Here is a 21,145-nt window from a genome sequence, read left to right on the forward strand (position 1 = left end):
TCCTAGTTTAACGTTATAAAAATTGAAATGTTACATATTTCTTTAATTATATTTTTTTTCTCACAAATTTTTATAATGTTTTTTTTTGTCAACGAGTCTAAATAATTTTTAATAGAAAAAAACAAGTTATAGGTCGAATTTGTAAAGAAACAAATAAAGTATTAAAACAATATGATGAATATAAATAAATTAAATTTTGGAAAGTTTAACAAACAAAGTAAACACTCGTTCATTATCATTATAATATAGGTTTAATATCTTATTTTGTCTCCAGTTTCGATCGATAATGTCAAATTAATTCATCCTTTAAACCTATAATATAATACAAAAATATGATCATAATATAATATAATAAAAATAAAATAAACATTATATATATATATATATATATATATATATATTATACGTATGGGTATATAATTAAAACCAACAAAAAAAAAAAGATTATATAATAAACCATACGAAGATAATAATGATGTATTTTATAAAACCTTTCATTTTATCTAAGTATTCAATAATTATACCTCATTGTCAAATGAAAATAGTTCAAAATAAGATTGATATAATTAAACAATACTAACTAGTTCGTATAACTAAATTTCAAGAAAACGCATAATCACCAGCCCTTATGCATTAATTAACTGACACATCTTTGGGAAATTTTACATATATACAATATATTACATATATGTTTTTATCAACGTGAAACATTTCAATAAATAATCAGGTTTATAAAATAAAATTACTTCTAAGTAAAAAAAAAACAAACAAACGATAAACTAATAGTAAAACTATTTAAAATTTTAATTATTTGTTTCAAAATTTTATAGAAAATGATTGAAGAATAAAGAAGAATAAAATAATTTCTCATCGAATTTTTTTCTCTTCTAATATGTAGAGATCTGGAAGGAAATAAAGGATCTGGGATATGCCTGATCAACTATTTCTGTATTCTATTTATCTCCCTTAAAAGTATTATTGGAGATGAAAAGTTAATTAGAGTAAATAAATATAATTTTAAAAAAATATTATTTTAATATCCATCGTAAATATAAGTGTTTTATATTCTTTTTTATTGAAAAATTATAAATCTGTCACCTCGTTTTCTATGTTTGATTTTATAATGGAAAGTGTATCCAGAAGCATAACAAAATATAAAAAAATAAATTTTAATATATAAAATTTTAAAAAATAAAATTAAATATGTATTTAACTTTAAAACTTTTAAAGAAGAAATTAAAATTTATTCTGAATAAAAATTTGATATATTTTAATTTTCAATTTTCAAAATTAAAATGTAAATGAATAAAGTCTTTTTTAACGCACTTAATAGTTTTATGTGTTAAACACATCTTAAGTTTAGAATGTATAAAACAATATAATTAATTCAGACTGACTAAGACTAATAATTCAGAGGATAACTCAAAACGCTGCTTAATTCCTAAAAACTTTTAATTAAAAGAACTATGCCTTTTCATTAAATTTAAAAATCAAATTGTTTCAACAAATTTCAGTTCTCTCTTAAAATTTAAGAATTAAAAATATGTTTAACTTTAAAAATAAAAAATGAAAGAAACAAATGAGGGTAAAATAATTAAAAATAAAAACAGGAAAAAAAAGTTCTTCATTCTTATTTTTCCAGCCGCTGAATTCTTTCTACAATCACATTTTTCATTTTTCATTTTCCCACTAAATTATCCATTTCATTCTTAGCATCCCAACAGCATCAACACGATCCAAACCCTTAATTCCCAGTTTTCCACTGTTCCCCGCGCGAACACAATCACCCCGCCGATGAATAGAAGCTTCTCCCTCCGGTAAGGTAACACCTTTTGAATTTCATCCTTTTCTAATCACTGTTTTTTATTCACTCCTTTTCTTTACCAATTATTCCTACTGAAATTGTAGTATCATTGCTAGTTCAAAATGTGGAATACATTCTTTGTAATTGTATCAAATTTCCCATGGGCTGTGTAAGAGTTTTGAACTCTTTACCAGCTTAGTTATTCACTTTTGCAACTGGGACATAGAACTTATCATTGTTTAAGCTGCAATTTTACGATGCGAGGTAGAGTTTAGGAAGAAGAAAATGTGCCTTCAAGACCAGAGCAAGAAGAAAAATAGAAAAACAGAATGATTTCTATCTAGAGACCAATAGCTACTAAGGCCAATTGAAGGTCTGTGTTAATTTTCTCTGAACGAACTGGTATTCAACTTGGATTTTATGACTTCCAGGTTGATTGTTGTTTCACCTTTCCGTTGTTGGTTCAACAAACAGCGATGGCGAGATTCGCTCACCCTCTCAGTATCTTCACACAATCCCATTACTGGCGCCCACTTCTGTGTTGCCACTACTTCAAACGTACCCTAACTGCTAGTACTAACTTCTCCTCCCTCACTACATTAGCTCGAAGGGATCAATCACAAGAGGGAGGAACAACCACAGTTAAGCTTTCAACCAAAGCGAGAAGAAAAGCTTTCTATGAATCTCCTGAAGGGGTCTTATTGCGTAAGCTAAACCAGTGCTCAAGGGAGGGAGATGTTGTTCAAGCCCTTTGCCACTATGATGAGGCCAGAAAATTGGGGGTTGTACTCAACCTTGATCACTATAACAAATTGTTATACTTATGTTCTATTGAAAATGCTGATGTTGCCCAAATGGGTCTCAAAAGGGGGTTTGAGATATTTCAGCAGATGTTGAATGACCGAGTTCAGCCCAATGAAGCCACCTTTACCAATGCTGCCAGGCTTGCTGCTGCCAAGGAAGATCCTGATATGGCTTTTGAATTGCTAAAGCAGATGAAGAATGTTGCTATTGTTCCCAAGCTAAGATCGTATGAACCAGCTTTGTTTGGATTTTGCAAGAGGGGTGATGCTGAGAAAGCTTATCTAGTTGATGCTGACATGATTGAGTCTGGTATTGTGGCTGAAGAGCCTGAGCTTTCTGCTCTTTTGGAAGTCAGTGTCAAAACAAAGAAGGAAGACAGGGTATATGAGATTTTGCACCGTTTGCGCGCTACTGTGAGACAGGTGTCTGAAACAACTTCACGGATAGTTCAAGACTGGTTCAACTCAGAATATGCTGCAAAAATTGGAAAGGAGAAGTGGGATGTGAATAAAGTGAGGGAAGGGATTATTCAGGGAGGTGGAGGATGGCATGGTCAAGGGTGGCTTGGGAGTGGGCGATGGAAAATGGTGGAGACTCAGGTGAACGAGGATGGTGTGTGTCTCTCGTGTGGTGAGAAGCTTGTGAGCATTGATATTGATCCAAAAGAGACCGAAACCTTTGCTGTCTCATTATCTAAATTAGCTTGCCAAAAAGAAGCCAAGGAAAACTTTGTTCATTTTCAGGTAGAACAAGATTTACTGTTTTGTTTAAAAATTGTTTGGGTACTTAAAAGCTGAATTTGGCGAAGGGCCATCCTTTTTTTCCTGTAGGCTACCTTTGACAAATATTGTATGTTGTAGTGTCTTTATTTTCAATTCTGTCTTCAATATAAAAAATTAGCAATAAAATACTGATTGATATAGAAGTTCGACTTCTGCAGAAGTGGCTTGAGCGGCATGGCCCATTTGATGCTGTTGTAGATGGTGCAAATGTAGGCCTTTCCAATGGGCATAATTTCAGTTTTTCGAGGGTGAGCTTGACATTATAGAATTTATTCAGCCCATTGCAAAAGTAACTACTTAATAATGGTTATTTGCCCTTGGTTGTAGCTTAATACTGTTGTTGAACAATTACGTCAAATAAGCCCTTCCAAGAGATTCCCCCTTGTAATTTTGCATGCAAGCCGAGTATATGGTGGTCCTGCTCAAAATCCAAAAAACAGGAGACTTATAGAAAATTGGAAAAAAAATGGTGCTCTTTATGCTACACCTCAAGGTTCAAATGATGACTGGTAATGTAGTGCTTCCACAATATTAAAGTTAGATGAGGTTGCCTAATTTACTTTCTTTTTTTTCCTATTTTACATTTCCAAAGAATCTGATGGTGTTGATTGACCCATGTAGCTGACTCCATCTAGTTGGATTAGGGTTGCATGTTGTTAATTTGTTGTATCACGCATTTACAACATTGCCATGAATAGAAGTTCAAAAGTGTACATATGTCTCTATGGTCTTACAATGCAGTTGTGATACAATGGTGTTATTTTACTTAACACAGGTACTGGTTATATGCTGCTGTTAGTTGTAAATGCTTACTGTTAACAGATGATGAGATGAGGGACCACTTGTTCCAGCTACTTGGTTCTAGTTTTTTCCCGAGATGGAAGGAAAAGCATCAGGTATTTCTAACTATCCAAAGTTCCTTATACCATTATATAGTATAGCCCTGCCACATTCCAGACGCATTCTTTATAACACTATTCTGAGTTCTGCTTGACTTTTGTATCCATGACTATTGACTACGCAAGGCCAGCAGCAAACATCATAAAAGCACCCACTTGGGAAAAAAAGAATTTATTGAATGGTCCATTGCTTGCTGTAATACATGACAATCTAATATGGTACTAGGAGGCTTTGTCTAGAACAAACTGATGAATCCTGCTACTAGATCTTGGAAAGAACTTGCATATATAGGATAGTTCGTTGTGCTTCTAATTCAAAAAACTGCATTTTTTATGGACGATATAGTTTTGATTGAGATACGGAGGAAAGAAGTTTGCTCTAAACTTGAGTTTTGGATTCAAAGTTTGGAACCAGTGGGTTTTCTTGTGAGTAGGAGTAAAACAAAGTATATGTATAGTAATTTGATCAAGAAATGAGAAGAAAATGATTTGGAACATGGAAGTAAAATTGGGAAAAAGATACCATACTGTAGGTTTTGAAGTTTAAATTGTTGGAATCAATATTACAAAATAGTGGTCAAATCAATGAAATATCACACAAAAGATGTAAACTAGACGGTTAAAATGAAGAAAAACATTAAGGATTACTTGTGACAAAAATACCTACCAAACCAAACAACATTTCTAGATGTTGGGTATCCTTCATCGAGTAGCAGTATGGATAAAATAGATGTGTATGTAAACCTCATCTTATAATATGGTATCATAATCTATCTTAATGATTTTTGTTGGGTGTACCATGCCACTCACAAATTTCTAGTTCTACACACTAGAGATGTCCAATCCTCAGAGTGAAAAGATATTGGAGATCTCATACTAGCTAGAATATAGTTAAAATAAAGCCTATAAGTGGGATGCAATATTTTCGTACCTGCTATACCATGGTAGTGAATGTTGGATTTTAAAGAGACAACAACAAGAAATTGCAGCAAATATACCAGAAAGAATAAGACAAGACGTGATTTTCTATGATATATTGGTGTAGTGCTTGATGATGGATTAAAAAAGTTTTAAATTTTGTGAAATAGTCATATATGATTTTGCGAGGGTATTGCTCATATTATAGATTGTGATAAGAACTTGGGTATTATGGGAGCTTAAGTTCCATATCGAATAGTATGAGATTCTTCTCCCTTAGTAACTAGTTTTCGAGGGTGGATTCCCAAAGTTTTAGTTTTTACAGTTGATATAATAGCTAATTGTCAATGCCTCAAAAGGGGCTACTGATAATGGGTTTTGACAATGAGGAGGTGAAGTGAAGTGTTGCTAATAAGTGCTATAGAGTAAAAACCGCTATTCTTAGGGATGGTGCTGTGATAGGGACTTGGGTACTAATTGAGTGTTTTAGTCAGGTAGAGTATTATAAGATGCTTAGTAGAATATTTAAGTGTTTGATCATCCTCCCTTAGTAGCTAACTTTTGAGGGGGTTCCCTAAGTGCACGGGGTGATTATTAGACTGACATTTTTTACTACAATTTTTACTGCATTTTTTATTATGACCAGTATATTATATTAAGAAATATAACACGTATTTTTGTGTTTGGTGATACCAATTAAGGAAAAGAGAAGTGCTAAGAACACACTCTAATATATTCTTTCTAACGAACTCTCTTCTAGTGGTTGAAATTTATTAGAAGCTAGAGGACGAGAATCCTGTAAAATTTTGTGATTTTCCAATAAATTATACTAATAAAGAGAGTGTTTGAAAGAGTGTGTAAGAATGAGTATTCCTAGTATTTTTCATGAAAATTGGTTACAATGGTTTGGACATGTGTAAATAAAGTAGTAGGAAGCATCAGTTGGATAGTAGATTGCATGGTATTTAGCCTTGCAAAAAGGGGGAGAGGTTGATGGTGAAGGACATTGGAGAAAATTTGAAGAGGGGTCTCCTGATAAATAATATTGTTGAGAATTTGGCCTTAGTAGCATCGTGAGATCCATGTAGTTGACCTCGCCCAATGGGATATGATTTTCGTTCTCTTAAGTTTGCTAGAGTTTATGTTTCTATATTAGAATCAGTTCCTCAAGAGTTTTATCCTTTCTTGGTGCTGAATTACTACTGTGCATTTGTCTGTTGATCATGACTTTTAGTCAAGTTTTTTACTCAAATAGTGAAAGGATTGATGATGTGTTTTTTGGTTTACAGGTTCGAGCATCAACCTCAACTTCTGGAGGCTCCCTAATCATGCCTCCATGTTATTCTATAGTTATTCAGGTGAGATGACATTCCCACTGCTTTTTCACTGGCTATATAATTTTTCTTGCTCTGCATCAAGATATAATTCATACCTGTGTATTGAATGAATCGGGCTGATTTTGTTCAATTCTGAGGGGCCGAGGGTTGTATACTTCCACTTGTATGTATTTTTGTAGCCCTTTTATTGAAAGGGGAAAATGATTGACAAAGAAAACTGAGCTTTCCAGTTTTCTTATTCATGCTAAAAGTAATGTAACTGCAGGAATCGGCCAATGGTAGCTGGCACGTGCCAACTATAACTAGTGATGATCCTGAGATCCCAAGGAAATGGTTGTGTGCCGCAAGATCCAAAAACAATTTCATTGCATAGTGTATGGACATCCTCCTCCAAGTCTGACTGATTGCACATGAGGGAGGCATATCTTCATCTTCTTGGTTTGTTTTCAGTATTCATTCCAGTTTTTTGTCATCTTGAGTTGCAGTTCCTAGCAGCTGTGATGAACTTAAGGCATAAGATATAGAGCTGCTACCAGTTTCCCTTCTTTATTCTGTAATTTATATATATTTTTGGCTCAATTGTTTTTCCTTTAGCTTCAGGCTGCCCAAAAAGGAAGAAAGCTTCTCCATCATCTTAAAATATTTTTAAAATTTTCCTTAATAGCTCTGCCTGTATTCATAATTCTTGTGGGTGAAGCTGATTTGTCTCATGTATTTTGCTCAAGATCCTTAGGTCAAGTAGCATTGAGTTACTTTAGGAACTGATTCAGTCTAATACCTACAATTCAGTTTGCCTCCGGATACCTCCTAACAACATAGGATAACTTCTGCTGAGGTAGCATTTTTTTTTGCCTGAAAAAACATACTGGTATATTTGGTATTAGTAATCACTCTTTTCGGTCGTTGAGTTCAACAAAAGAATGTATGACGACATTTATATTAATCTTTGCTTTTGATGGGCATCATGCATGACGAGGCATTGAGAAAATATTGTTTCAGACAATTTTGGGACTGTATTCCCTTTGAACTTTCATGAAATATATTTTACATTTGATATTCAAACCTTTGGCTTGTGAAGTAGTTTATTACTGTAGTTGTAGAAACTATTAAATTATTAATGATTGTATAAATCATTACAGTGTTTTGTGTAAAAACTGTAAATTAGAAATAAATAGTGAAAACTATAATAAATGAGAAAGAAAATTATACTCAGATTCCTTATACTTTTAGAATAGAGATTAGCTTTTCTTAATAAATGATATTATATTTTTTATAATTTTTTCATAGATGTTTACTTTGTTTATCTTTCAAATAAAATGATATTTGTTTTCTTATGATTTTAATGAAGTGACAGTTACATCTCTTATTTTATTTATTAAATATAAAATGTTATAATTTTATTTATAAAAAATCTTTAGTTTGTATTTTAATTTTTTATTTAAATTTAAGTTGATATAATAATTTTAAATAAATAATGCTAATAAATGCATTTTTACTAAAAATACTAAATGTCTTTCATTTGTTTAAAATATAAAATTGATGGATGTATATTCAAAAGTTAGAAGGAAGGAGTGTGAATATCATCTTATTAAAAACATAAGGAATATCTATTTTAAAATTAGAAAAGATACTTATGTCATTTAACATAACTTAAAAAAAAACAATAAGTGCAATTTATCCCTATAACTAAAGTAACATAGTGAATATTTATTTTAGAAAAATGAAAATAAAACAATTGAATAACTTAATAAGGTTTTAGTATTGAACGAGTGAGTAACAAATAAATTATTGGAATAATTACATTGGGTATGTTTTAAAGGGTTTCTTCAAGTTCTTATCAAATTACATTTTGTTTATATGTTTCACTAGAATTCATAAAAAGAATAAAAAAGAAATGTTGAATATAATTTGTAGCCATGAGGCAAAGTTGTATGATTCATTATTGTAAAATTCAAAGTCAGTTTAAAATTTACCTTTTGGTATAAATAGGTAAGGTAGGTAAGTAGTCTATTTGTATGAAATTGTAAATGGTAAGATAATGAAAATTGTAATATATATATATATACTGTACTTCACAGAAAAATTTCAGTTAATTGTTTTCCTTCTATTATCCATCTTCAGTATGAAAATTTAGTTGATTTATGTCTCGTTTGTTCAGATCCTGCATATTAACAAAGCTATATTCAGCCAGCCTAGATCATTTAACTTAGAGTACTAATAAATACATTAGCTGTGGAAAATAACACTTTTCTCAAACTTGCATTAGCTTTAGCAGGGATGTAAAGAAACTTGAATCAGGAGCACCAGTTGGAAAAACAGACTTTATTCTACCCTGGGAGCAATCAATTGATGCAACCCTCTATAATCCAATAGAGATCAAAAGGATGCTACATATAACATAACATACAGACATAAATACCCACATCATGTCCTCAATTCAACCTCTATTGGGTATAACGAAACAGTCTTGGCCAAGCTTTCAAATTCTAGTTCCTGTCACAGTTTTGTTGCATTTTCTTGATATTACAAAATCTGACAAACAAAAACAGCAGCAGCCCCAGACATAACAAACACCTTGGCGTTGCAGTTCTTCACATTGCAAGAAATTACAAACAAATAAGATAGGTGCAGTCACAATTGCAGCCTCAAACACCAAAAAATCCTTGACATTGCAGCCGAAATTGCGGTGGCAAATTGTTTCCCATCCAAAAAAGAATCATAATATATACAACCCGTCTTCCTCTTCTTCTTCTTCATCATCGTAATAATAGTTTCCCTCATCTTCATCCTCATCCTCACTATGCAGCAACATAAAGTCTTGCCCCAATTCCTCATCCTCATTCAAACCTCCCCAATCACCACGATCATGGTGATCATCATCATCGTCATCATTCAGAAAACCATGTTCTCTTCTCTTCTTCATCTCGGGCACCAACTCCACTTCCCCATTCTCAACCCCACTCCATGGCACCCACAAATCCGCATGCCTCCCCAAAGCCCTATCCCAATCACCCACCACCACAGTCCCCAAATCCGCCTCCCTCGCCCTCCTCAACATATCCGAAAAATCCGAATCATCCGAAACCAAAAATAGCCAATCAATCCCTCTACTCATGGAATGAACCATCTGCCTCTTAAGGGCCCAATCCGCCGCCTGCGGTTTATCCTCCACCGTCTTAACAAACACCCCCGCCCGCCGCAGCTCCGCCGCCAGCCCGTACCCCACCTTCGGAACCAGCAGCGTCCTCGCCGCCTCATTATACTTATGATTCCCGCGCAAAAACCGTTCCTTGAAACGGTCCCGTTTCTTCTTCCCCTTCAGCGACTTCAACCGGTTCAGCTTCTTCTCACGCTCGCGCTGGTGCAGCTGCTTGAAGTGCTTCTTCAGGTCCATGTGGGTCTTACACTTGCGCCCACACACCCCGCACGTGTAGGGCTCCGAGGGTGTGACCACACCCTTCCGTTCGAGGATGTCGAGGCTCCTGCGTTCCCGGCGCTCGTGTAGGACCCACTGGGGGAGGTGGACGAAGGCGTGGCGGTTGGCGTAGGCGGAGAAGTCAGTCACCTCGCCGAAGCGGGAAGCGAGGGTTTTGAGCGAAACGGCGGCGTTGTATGGAGGCCCACGAGGGGGTTTGTTGTCGAGGTCCCAGAGAACAACGACCTTGTCGCTTTTGGGGGCGTAAATTCCTTGGGAGTTCTTCACCATGTCGATTTCGACGCAGCAGCATTGGATGCGTGGGTAACGCTGAGATAAGTGCTTGTTGGAAGCAACGTGCCCGCGTTGTGTTTGTGAAAATGCAGAGTGGAAAGTGAAGTGGATTGCGTTTGCGTTGTGGAGAAAAAGCGAATTGTTCATGGTTGATGCTGTGGATAAGAGACACTCTGTTCAGTTTAGATGACAGAAAAAAAAAAGAACACTCTTTTCCTTCTTTCTCTTCATCTTCGCTCTTCTTCTTTCAGAACACATATATTTTTGTTTGGTTCTTTGTGGGCTGCCTCATGATTTTTTAAAAATACTTCATGCACCCCATCCTTGCTAAATGCACTCCATACTAACTCTAAAAAGATTAAAATACCCTTTCACTGTTTCACTGCACCGCAACATTGTCACTTATACAGGAAATATGTATGAGAGGTAGAACACTGCATAAGAAAGAAAAAATCATTTTTTTCAAATCACATTTTATGTATTCTAAAAATTTACTTTAAAAAAAAACTCATTTCAGAAAATATTATATATATATTCTAGAAAATTGTTCTCAAAGACATTATATATGTTTCACAGCTTATTCTAACATTTGTGTTATTCTGAAAATTCTATTATAAATATAGGTTATTAAAATCCTATTATAAATAAAAAACTTTAGTTCTTAATAAAAAATATAGAAAGAAAAGGTGGGTGTATGTTTTGAATTTATTTATATGAGTGAGACATGCAGGATTAAACATAATGAAGTTTAGTGATGAAACCATATTGTAATATTTTATTCACATGCCAATTATGAATATAAGTTATTAATGAAGTTTGTGGGAAGTTATTTAGCAATATTATCAAAGTTTGTGATAAGTTGAGTGTTTAGAATAATGTAAGATGTTGTTGGTAGTTTATTATTATAGTTGAAAGCAAGGAGACATTATCTTACATTGCAATTTACAATTATGAAGCTCATATCACATGCTAATTTAACAACTCATTAAGAAAAAAAGTACTTATCTTTAACTTATCATTCAATTAATAGCATCTTACCAAATCTATTAACAGTATAAAACCATCAATTAGTTATAATTTAAGCAATAATGTTCACTTTTATCTGTTGTATCCATTTAAAAAAAAACAACTCAATCATGTTTAATCATCGGATTAATTGGTCAGAGGATGATTATTAATTAATCCCTTGACAGGTACTTTATGACATATATTTTGAATGAACTACACTAAAAAAATATAAAACTCTTTTATACTAATTTTACTTTTAACACCAAATCAGATATTCGCATAATCTACATTAATTCTACTTTATCACAAAAATTTTAAAATAATAAATTTATGAATTTTATTATTGTATATTTAAATTCATACTTAAATTTAATATTATTCTTACACTTTAGATTTTGAACTCTAATACTTTTCTTGCACTTTAGATTTTTAACACTTATGGTATCTAGAATTACACTTAAAATTTTATGTTTTTTATGTATCGATTTCTTTTTTCTAACTTTAATTTTATTACATGTGTATTTAATATAGGCCGGTCTAGTAATTAAGTGTCAGAAAATAAGTAAAAATACTAACAAAATTATTTCCCGTCACAATTTTATTAAAGGTGATTAAGATTATTGTAGGTGAAGATTTGTTTGCTTTATAACTTGATGCTTTTGTTATGTTTTTAGATGAATTGAAAAAGAAGAATTTTCATATTCAACCATGAGTTTTGGTGTGAAAATTTTAATGCATTAGAATTATATTCAATACATATTTTAACCTTTTAAATATATTAACACGGGTTTGATTTTTTAATAGTGTTTAAAAAAAACAATTATATTTGTTTTAGCAAATTTAAACTTTGGATCTCATACATACCTATGAGATATATGATGAAATAAGAAAAAAAAGAAAGAAAAACTTGTATTCCTACTCTTTTCAATAGTATCTTAAAAAAAAGCATTAGTGTAATTGGAAAATAAAACAACTACCAACTCATTTTTACTCATTTAAATTAATTATATTAACTTACAATTTTATTTATTTATAAATCCAAAGAACTTCAATTTTCACTCTTTTTGTTCTCTTTCTTTCATTTTCTTCTACTCCCAAACAAAGGTAAGTATTTTCATACATCTTTCATTACTTTCCAGTCATAATTTTCAATAAAGTATAAATAAAAATTCATAAATTAATCTGAAAAATGCAACTAATGTAAAAATATGTTGGTATCTGAGGTAATTTGCATCAAATAATGTGTCGGTTTCATCTTTTTGAATTCTATTTTACCTAAGTGATACATTGCATTTGATATATCCAACATGTTAACATGCATTATTTGCTTTTGTTCATGTTGCTGTTTTTCTTTTAATATGATTTGGTAATTTGTTTGGCTCCACTGTGGCCATATTCAACTGTCTCACTCAACTCAACAATGAGTTTGCCATCTGGAATGAGACAAAGTTTACATGTGGAAATGTTTTTTCAGTCAACACTACAAACATACAATGTTGAATTATCATGTTTAATTTAAGAGGCTGCACTCAGTTGGAGAGACACTAAACTTCAAATTATTTTCCGACAATAGAATCTTGGTAATCCACTGCCAAATTCAGAGTATATATATATATTTCAATCAACTTTTTACAGCAAATGGTACAAAATTTTTGGAGAGTTTTTATTTTTTTTTTAAATATATATTAGTATATTCCTTATTATGTCTTTTAGTATACCTCTATAGGTTACTTAAATTTTAATTTTAATTATTATAATAAATATATTTAAATAAAGATAAATTGTAATATATGATGAATATATTAATAAATATTAATAAGTATAATTAAGTGTGAGTAATTTGTATTAAAATTTAATACTTGAATTGTGTGATGGTAGTGATTTTGAATATCTTTAACTAATCTTTGAGTTATTGAATTGGTTTTCTTAGTTAACATTATCATAAAAGAATATGATGATGTAGTTTTGAATTTCTTAAATTCAATAATTGTAAAAAATAGGTTTGAAATATATGTATGAGCAATGGACCAACCTAGTATTTGTGTCCATGAGACACATGGATATTTTTTTTCACTATTTTAAATACTAATAACATTTTTTTATGGAATTGAATAATTTTACATATTATATTTTGAATTAGAATAATAAAAATTAAAATAATAAAAATTGATCAAAAAGTTGATAAGTTTCAACATCTTTGAGAAATTTGGTTCTTTAAAAAAGGTAAGGAAAGTTAACTACTACATTTTAAAGTAATTGATAAGTTTCTAGTCTGTAATGCATGTTGAATTTGATCTAAATTGTAGTCTGATATGAGAATTCTATTTTGATGACTTGTTGAGTATAACTCGTTTTGGTTTATGGAATTAACAAAATTGTTGTCTAGAATTGATTAAATTAGGTGTCGAAATATGTTTGTGCAATATAATGGTGTGTTGTTTGAATTGATAAACTAAGTCTATGGTCATTTGAGCACATTGGTACTTAATCTAACATTGAAATATGTTTTTGGATTAAGTATTGAGTCACGAATACCATATTGATCATTTTAATAGAACTCTAGTTCATCATATCAAAGTTGTGGAATTTTAGGTTTCTGGTATGACGCTTAGCTTTAGTTTTCATTGTTGAGCGACCTAAATGCGAATGGTATGAGAATGAGTAGTAATAAGGCATCACTGAACGCAAGTTACCACTATAGGTGTGGGGCTATTTTCACTCTTTTTCGCTGAGCGACAAGTAGAGCTTGCTGATCGAACAAAAGTGCGAGAGCTATGGCATTGGGGCTCTCTTTTGCTAGAGCTTTTTGCGCTGAGTGTCAGTTTGAGCGCTAGTGTGTTGTTTTGTGATTTTCTAGATTTTGTTGGTTTCAATGGGTTGTTATGGATTATTAGCATGTTTATTATGAGTTTGTGATGTTTTATTGATTTATATTGTGGTTATAAGCATGACTCTAATGATGATGGTGAGTTTGTTGATGGATATAAATATTGTGTATGTTTAGAGTGATTCTATGAATATGGTGGAGAGACTCTATAATGGTATATGTTAGTGTGTGCCTTGAGGTAATGACTGTTTCATTTGTGCAGCTATCTTGAACTTTACTAAACATTCATACTTACGAGGAGGAGAATGATTAGGTGGTGAGAGTGATAGGAGGTCCTCTCATAAAGATGGCCCTAGGATTCTTATGAATGTGATAGAGACTAACCTTGTAGGTGTTAGTATAATAGTTTTTGGCACCACAAGTGCATGACTTCACTAGTTTGACTCAATGACACATATTCGGATGGTCAAGTCTAGTATGTATGATTTATTTTCTAAATATTTTGTTGATGTAAATCTATATATGTGTTTACTTCTATATAAATTACAATATGATTGCTTATTGGTAAAATAACTTACTCTTTTATATATATTCTTTTTTAATGATCACCTTAATAATGTAAATCGATGAAGATGTTTGTGTTAAGCAAATATTAGATAATAATAAAACTAAAGTATAGAGTAGAATGATGTTCTTTTGTTTTTGAACGGTTTTGAAAGACTCCATTAGACTCTTAATTTTGATATAATAATATTATTAATATCATAGAATATATATATATATATATATATATATATATATATATATATATATATAATATGTTATAGTAATATTTTTTTAATAACTGCAATAGCATTTACATGGATCTTTTTAAGTATATATTCTTTTTTATTGAATATGTAATGTTTTTTTAGTAATTATACAAACATTTTTTATAATATTGATTAACATAACATTTTTTAGAAAAATATAGGAATGGTGCATGTACATTTTAAAGTGTCAATGGGTGGGAACTTGTAATATATATTACTTTATTTTGTTATTATAACAAGATAAAAAATTAATAGGTTTTCTAACATAATATATTTTTGTAATTCTATTTTTATTTTATTTAAAAGAATTTAATGTAATTCTTTTAGTTAAATTAGTATTGACATTGATACGACTGCAGTGACTTTTCTCTAACCTTTAACATTTTTGTTTGTAATCATAACATATTTTTTACTCTCTCCATTATGAAAGTACAGAAAGAAAGTGAAGAAGTGAAGAAACCTCAAATCAAATTGTCTTACAAAGAATATCAACACTAATTTAAAAGAAGAAATTGAATCAAACCCTTTTAGATAAAATAAAAACTTGATTGAACAAAAATTAAAAGTCACATTAAATAAATTCTTCAAAGACAAAAAAAAAAACTTATTAAATAGAAACAAACACTATTTTATAGTACTATCTAGTCATAAACGACTAAATTTATATTTTTGCAATATCGATTTCAAAATTATCCTAAACTGAATACAATTGGAATTCATAATTGATAAAAAAAAGGTGTACTGCTACTTTCCAAAGACAAAAACTTCAGTTTATTTAAAGTATTTAGTGATTACTTTTTTCTTCTTTTATCAGTATCCATCAATATTTATTTTTTATTTGGAAGTGCTATAGCCACCTGGGAACTTTGACAACCTTTATTGTTTTTAATTACTTTTTGGGATGCTGATAAAGAGAGAACCCAAAGGAATCAGAGTTATTGGAAGTTTGCTCTGATTCAGAAACTGCAAGATTAATGGGAAGAAGAAGATTATCTACAAAGCATCAGATATAGTATTAATTTTTGTTTATTATATGATTGAAATGGAAAGCACAACAACTCATCTTACTTCTTTTTTTCTTTTCTCACTCTCTTGAAAACTACACAAAACAAAAATAAATCAGCAAACGCGTTTCTTCACAAATGGCAAGTGTTTGTCGGTTCCCCATAAAATTAAATAAAACATACTGACAGAATTCGTACTAGAAGGAAAAATCAACCTTATGTCACACTTCACCCTTTCATCTCATAACGAAATGGTTTAATTGCTTCCTTTGTCCCCAGTTTGGTTGAATTGTGTCAAATTCATCCTCATTTTTAAAAAAGTTTCATTGTCGTCCTCACGTGGTATAAAAGTGTCAATTGAATCCAAACATAGAAAAAATTTGTGTCAAAGTAGTCATTTTTCCTATATCTCTGTGTCCTATATCTCTGTGTCTTCCTTTCATATGTCACTTCTCTGGAGCTATGAAAAGTCTTAAATTGGATAAGGTAAAATGAATATCTGTACTTGATTGTATGAAAGGAAGACACAGATATATAGGAAAAATGACTACTTTGACACAAATTTTTTCTATGTTTGGATTCAATTGAAACTTTTACACCACGTGAGGACGACAATGAAACTTTTACACCACGTGAGGATGACAATGAAACTTTTTAAAAAATGAGGATGAATTTGACACAATTCAACCAAACTGGGGACAAAGGAAGCAATTAAACCTAACGAAATTACATAAACATAACATCTTCAGTCCAGATTGTTTTTATATATATATATATATACTTTTGAATGTATGTTAAAGGTAGAGAGAATCCAAATTCTAACACCTCTGACTGCATGTTTTTGATTGAACGAGTCTCAGTCCATGCTCACCATACCTCATTGCCCCCTTATCATTTTCTCTTCCTTCATTCCTTTTTTTCCTTTACAATTACTCATTCCAAGTCACAATATTCTATGCAGAATAATAAAGTGGAAGGAAGAGAAACGAGAAAAAAAAAGGAAGAGTTCAGAGAAGAAGATCATAGATGGGTCAACTGATACATGTTGCAGTGGTGGCAGCCTCCTTGGGATGTGTTTCGACCCTTTTGCTGGTTTTCATGTGGCGTTGGTGTCATCACAAGAAAGACCACAGAAACTTCGTAGAAGCCAATAGCTTGACCAGAATGGAGAGTCTCCAAGCAGGAATTGCAAGACTTCATCAACAGCAGCCTGCAGTATATCACCAATTTGACGAGAAGAACAAGAACAAGAGCAATAACAAAATCAAAAACAAAGGCAACTTTTATGTTTTTCACAATGGGGTATCTAGAAGGGGGCATTTGTTCAACTGGGATGATCATCCCTATCTTGTGGTTGATGCTGTGGAAAATGGGTGGTCTGGATTTGGTTTTTCCAACTACAAGAGCAACATGCCATCTCCTTCAAAAAGATCAAGTCTTTTGGGAGCATGTGTTGCTGCTGCTGCCGAGAATGGAAGAGAAAGTGAGGCTGAGATAAGTTGGGAAGTGTGTAATGGATCAGCTGAATATATGCAGAAGGTTAGACTCAATCCTGAGTTGAAAAAGGTTCTTCACTCAAACAACTCTTCCAATATGAGTGTTGCTTCTGTCATTAGGACTTCTCTACCTCTTCCTGGCCCTCCTTTGGGAAACTATGCCTTCCCACAAGAAGCCTATTTTGAAATCACCATACTGTGTTCTGGTGTTGGTAATCATGATTCGGTTGTTGGAAAGAGAGAAGGGGAGAAGACAAAACTCCTCATTGAAGATGGTTCCAATGGTGTATGTGATTTGAATATGGTTGAAGAAGTGAAACTTGGGCAGAAAGAGGGTGGTGGAAAGAGTGGATCTGTGATGTTCTCATTGGGGTTAACAGCAGGAGGAGGTGTTCCTTTAAGAGTTCCAGGTAGCTATCCTAGGAGCATTGGATTCAATTCCAATGGTTCTGTCTTTCTTGAAGGTAACCAAATTTACTTATCCTTCTCTTATTGCTTGCCATCTTCTTTCTATTTTACACCATTTGAGGAAAGAAAGGTTCCATGGCCATTCATTTTCTATAGTTCAAAATTTGTGGACAAAAGTATAGGGTCATTATTCAGTACAGATTCAAGATTCATTAGGCACAAAGTTTTGGCTTTGTGCTATTGTTTTAGAAAGAGAACAGCTTGACCCAATTTAAGACTCATTTCTAATTCTCACCTAAACATTAAACATGAGAGGCCCACATGAAATGTTTACACTTCACATTCCTCACTATAACAACTTCAATGCCGTACTTTAGAGTAGAATGGAACAGACATAGTTATGGTAAATAAGGTGGCACTCTGTTAGATATATTTCAATGTAAAATATGTCTTAACCCAACTGAAGTATCTATTAAGTTTCTTAAAAAAAAATTGTACTATTTGTTTCTCTTTCAAATGCTGTCTAAAATACCTGTTTTCTATAAAACGTTATTTATGATATTAGTAGGATCAAAAAGTCAAGTTAACATTCAAATAACTTCTGCAGTGTCTTCATAGTTCTTGGGTTTTATGCAAGAATTGACAGAATTATTTTATATAAGGAGTTCACTATCGAAGAGATTACATATACATGATTTTAGTTCAACCTAAATAAGAAATTGACATATTTTTAATCTAAAATTTCGATGTATTGAGTTTATGGATCTTTTATTTAATATATGATCTTATATGGTGTATAGTTTTGTCATTAGAGGTGTGACTTAGACTCATACTTGAATTATTCACAACAAGAATCACCAATTTCTATAGTTACAATTTCAACTTATGCTGATTTACTTATGTTCTTTTGAAGAGATCTGAGTGTGAAACTTGGTTACAGGAATGAAACTTGTGATGGAGTCTGAGAAGGCACAATGGATAGGAAGTGAAAGGGTAATTGGATGCGGGTATGATCCAAGGCAGAAGAAGGTTTTCTTCACATTGGACTCAGAATTGGTGCATGTCATCCACTGTCAGTCAGAAGAATTCGGCACTCCACTCTGTCCAACTTTGGCTGCAAACATAGACATTCAGGTTTTGGTTAATTTTGGACAAAGTGCATTCAAATATGCACCTGCAAATGCACAAAGAACACCAAATCCATGCTTCATAGCCCCACTTGTAAATTCTCCTGGTGCTACCCTCGGTTATGATGACAGCAAGGAGCTCTTCTCCATGGGAAGGATTGATTCTCAGTGGCATAACAGATCTGCAAACAAAGCCAATCAACCCAATGGGAATATTAGTCAAGTCTTAGATTTTGATGACTCTGAGGCTGATCTATTTGAAATAGTCTTGGATGGTTCATGAAAGTTTGAAAACATTATTTCATAGCTCACCACTGTATAGCAGGCATAATTGAATGTGGTTATCATGTCTCAGGTGATTAACTTCATTTCTCCTTCTGCACATACCCTTTGATTTGATCTTTCCCCTTCAACCATAGCTAGTCATATAACAGCCTTTTGTCTCTTCTTTTACCCTCCCAAACGTGTTTTTCTTCTTTGGTCACCAAACAAACACTAAGTTTTGCTATTTGGAATACAGCATTTTCCTCCCTCTGTAAATACTGAATTAGTGATTATACTTTCTGGCCAATGTTCCCATTATATTATATTATGCTTTCTGCCTTTCTCATCAAACTTTCTGCAAACATTTTATGTGCTAGTCATGTCAAAGCTTAATGCAGAGAGGCACCACCATGATGAAAAAGGTTATAAAAACCAAAAGTGTTTCCAGTTACAGATGATTTAGCATTCATGAAGCCTCCTTTTTCTAAGAGATAAGTATTTCTTTTGTTGTTGTTGACAAGGTTTGGTTGTAAGAAGGAAACTTTGAAAATGTAGAACCAATAATTGCATTTAGTTTGGTAAGTATGTGGCATTTGACAGCTGATAAAAAACAATATTATCAAAATGTAATTGCGTGTCAATCCTTGCATAGTTCATGGCCACATGTCATCCAACCTTTTAGGTCAACATGTATGGGTGTGTGTGCCACGCTAACTCCCCAAAATCATTCTTTATACCATTCTCTGCATAATTTCTTTTTACTCTTCATCTTTAAGGACACTTCTTTTATATTCAACATTTTCTTCTGAATTCTGGAGATGACCTGTATAATTTATACTAAAATCAGTTTTAGATCATTTTTTTTCATAAATGTTTTAAAAAACTTATAAGTCAAAATTAATATGTTAAAAATAAGCCTTCTTGAAATTTTAATATAAGAAGTATTTTACAATTGTTTTCATTATATTACAGAAAGGAGTGAAAAGGTTGTTGTGTGGTGCATTTAATTAAATCAAAGATCATGATCTCCACTATGTATGACCTTCTAGGAACCACGTCCCAGCAGTGAACGTAATTAAGAAATAGTTGAGAAAACAAAATGTATGTTGTGAGAGTCCTCACATGTTAAGCATTGAGAATAAGGGATTATGTTTGAAATTAAAAACTGTAAGTATAATCTTCAAGAAATAAAAATCATATATCTGAAACGTGAAAATTTACAATCCAGAACGTTTGTATACCATAAAATCCAGGAAATTAGTCTTTGCACTGATGACGTGGAAATTTTATATTAATTAAATATAAAATAATATTTACAATTTATTTCTATAAAATTAAATTAAAATTATAATATATATAAGTAAATATAAATTTATTTATTTATTCTTAGTATCCCGGTCGCATATTAGGGATTTTACTTTAACCCAGTATTTACTGTTTTAGGAACTAACGCAAAATAATTATTTGAGCAAGCGTGACACACTTCAAAGAACTTTTACTTCACGAATAGTAATGTCCTTTGATGAAATCAAGAACTAATAGAAAAACCAATCGCCTACATTTTTCTTGATTGGGTGTTTGCGTTGACATAACCTAATCAGAAAACCTTTCCTTGAACAAACTATATATGATCTGAATCAGGATATGTCATTATCTAGTCTCGATGCCTCTTTAAATTGTCGCAGCATGAGAACAATTCTTGCGAAAATGTCGTGTTATTTTTTCTTTTATTCTCCTTGCTTGGCATTTTTCATTTCAGTTTATTTTTTGTTTTTCCGCCAACCTTACTATAGATGTCGAGCTCAAACAATGGAGATCATTGTTGCTCCACTTGTTGTAACTGCAAAATGCTCAAAACCAATATCTATCCCAACAGAATACTAGTATATGGTGATATCATACCTTGTGTAGCTTAAGCGGCTTATTTGTTAGATTTTCCTGCGAAT

At 32.1% G+C, this 21,145-nt stretch overlaps 3 protein-coding genes across 3 annotated transcripts; 2 read left to right on the forward strand and 1 right to left on the reverse strand.

The window, feature by feature from the left end:
• The first annotated feature begins 1,661 nt into the window (after positions 1 to 1,661).
• On the forward strand, positions 1,662 to 7,606 carry LOC124825859 (proteinaceous RNase P 1, chloroplastic/mitochondrial). Its single transcript, XM_047298588.2, is given in 8 exon segments — positions 1,662 to 1,822; positions 2,236 to 3,351; positions 3,549 to 3,638; positions 3,718 to 3,899; positions 4,166 to 4,286; positions 6,497 to 6,565; positions 6,810 to 6,905; positions 6,907 to 7,606. Coding segments are annotated over 7 exon segments (1,671 nt in total). The 5' UTR covers positions 1,662 to 1,822; positions 2,236 to 2,280; the 3' UTR covers positions 6,949 to 7,606.
• A 1,245-nt stretch (positions 7,607 to 8,851) lies between these two features.
• Positions 8,852 to 10,493, reverse strand: LOC124825853 (C2H2-like zinc finger protein). Its single transcript, XM_047298575.2, has one exon. The coding sequence runs from the start codon at positions 10,398 to 10,400 to the stop codon at positions 9,261 to 9,263; it is 1,140 nt and encodes a 379-aa protein (XP_047154531.2). The 5' UTR covers positions 10,401 to 10,493; the 3' UTR covers positions 8,852 to 9,260.
• A 6,066-nt stretch (positions 10,494 to 16,559) lies between these two features.
• On the forward strand, positions 16,560 to 19,906 carry LOC124825845 (uncharacterized). Its single transcript, XM_047298562.2, has 2 exons — positions 16,560 to 17,864; positions 18,749 to 19,906. The coding sequence occupies exons 1-2, from the start codon at positions 16,931 to 16,933 to the stop codon at positions 19,216 to 19,218; spliced, it is 1,404 nt and encodes a 467-aa protein (XP_047154518.1). The 5' UTR covers positions 16,560 to 16,930; the 3' UTR covers positions 19,219 to 19,906.
• Positions 19,907 to 21,145: the final 1,239 nt, after the last annotated feature.

This window comes from Vigna umbellata, chromosome 1, assembly GCF_029865625.1.
Source record: "Vigna umbellata cultivar VRB3 chromosome 1, Vumbellata_1.0, whole genome shotgun sequence".
NCBI lineage: Eukaryota > Viridiplantae > Streptophyta > Magnoliopsida > Fabales > Fabaceae > Vigna > Vigna umbellata.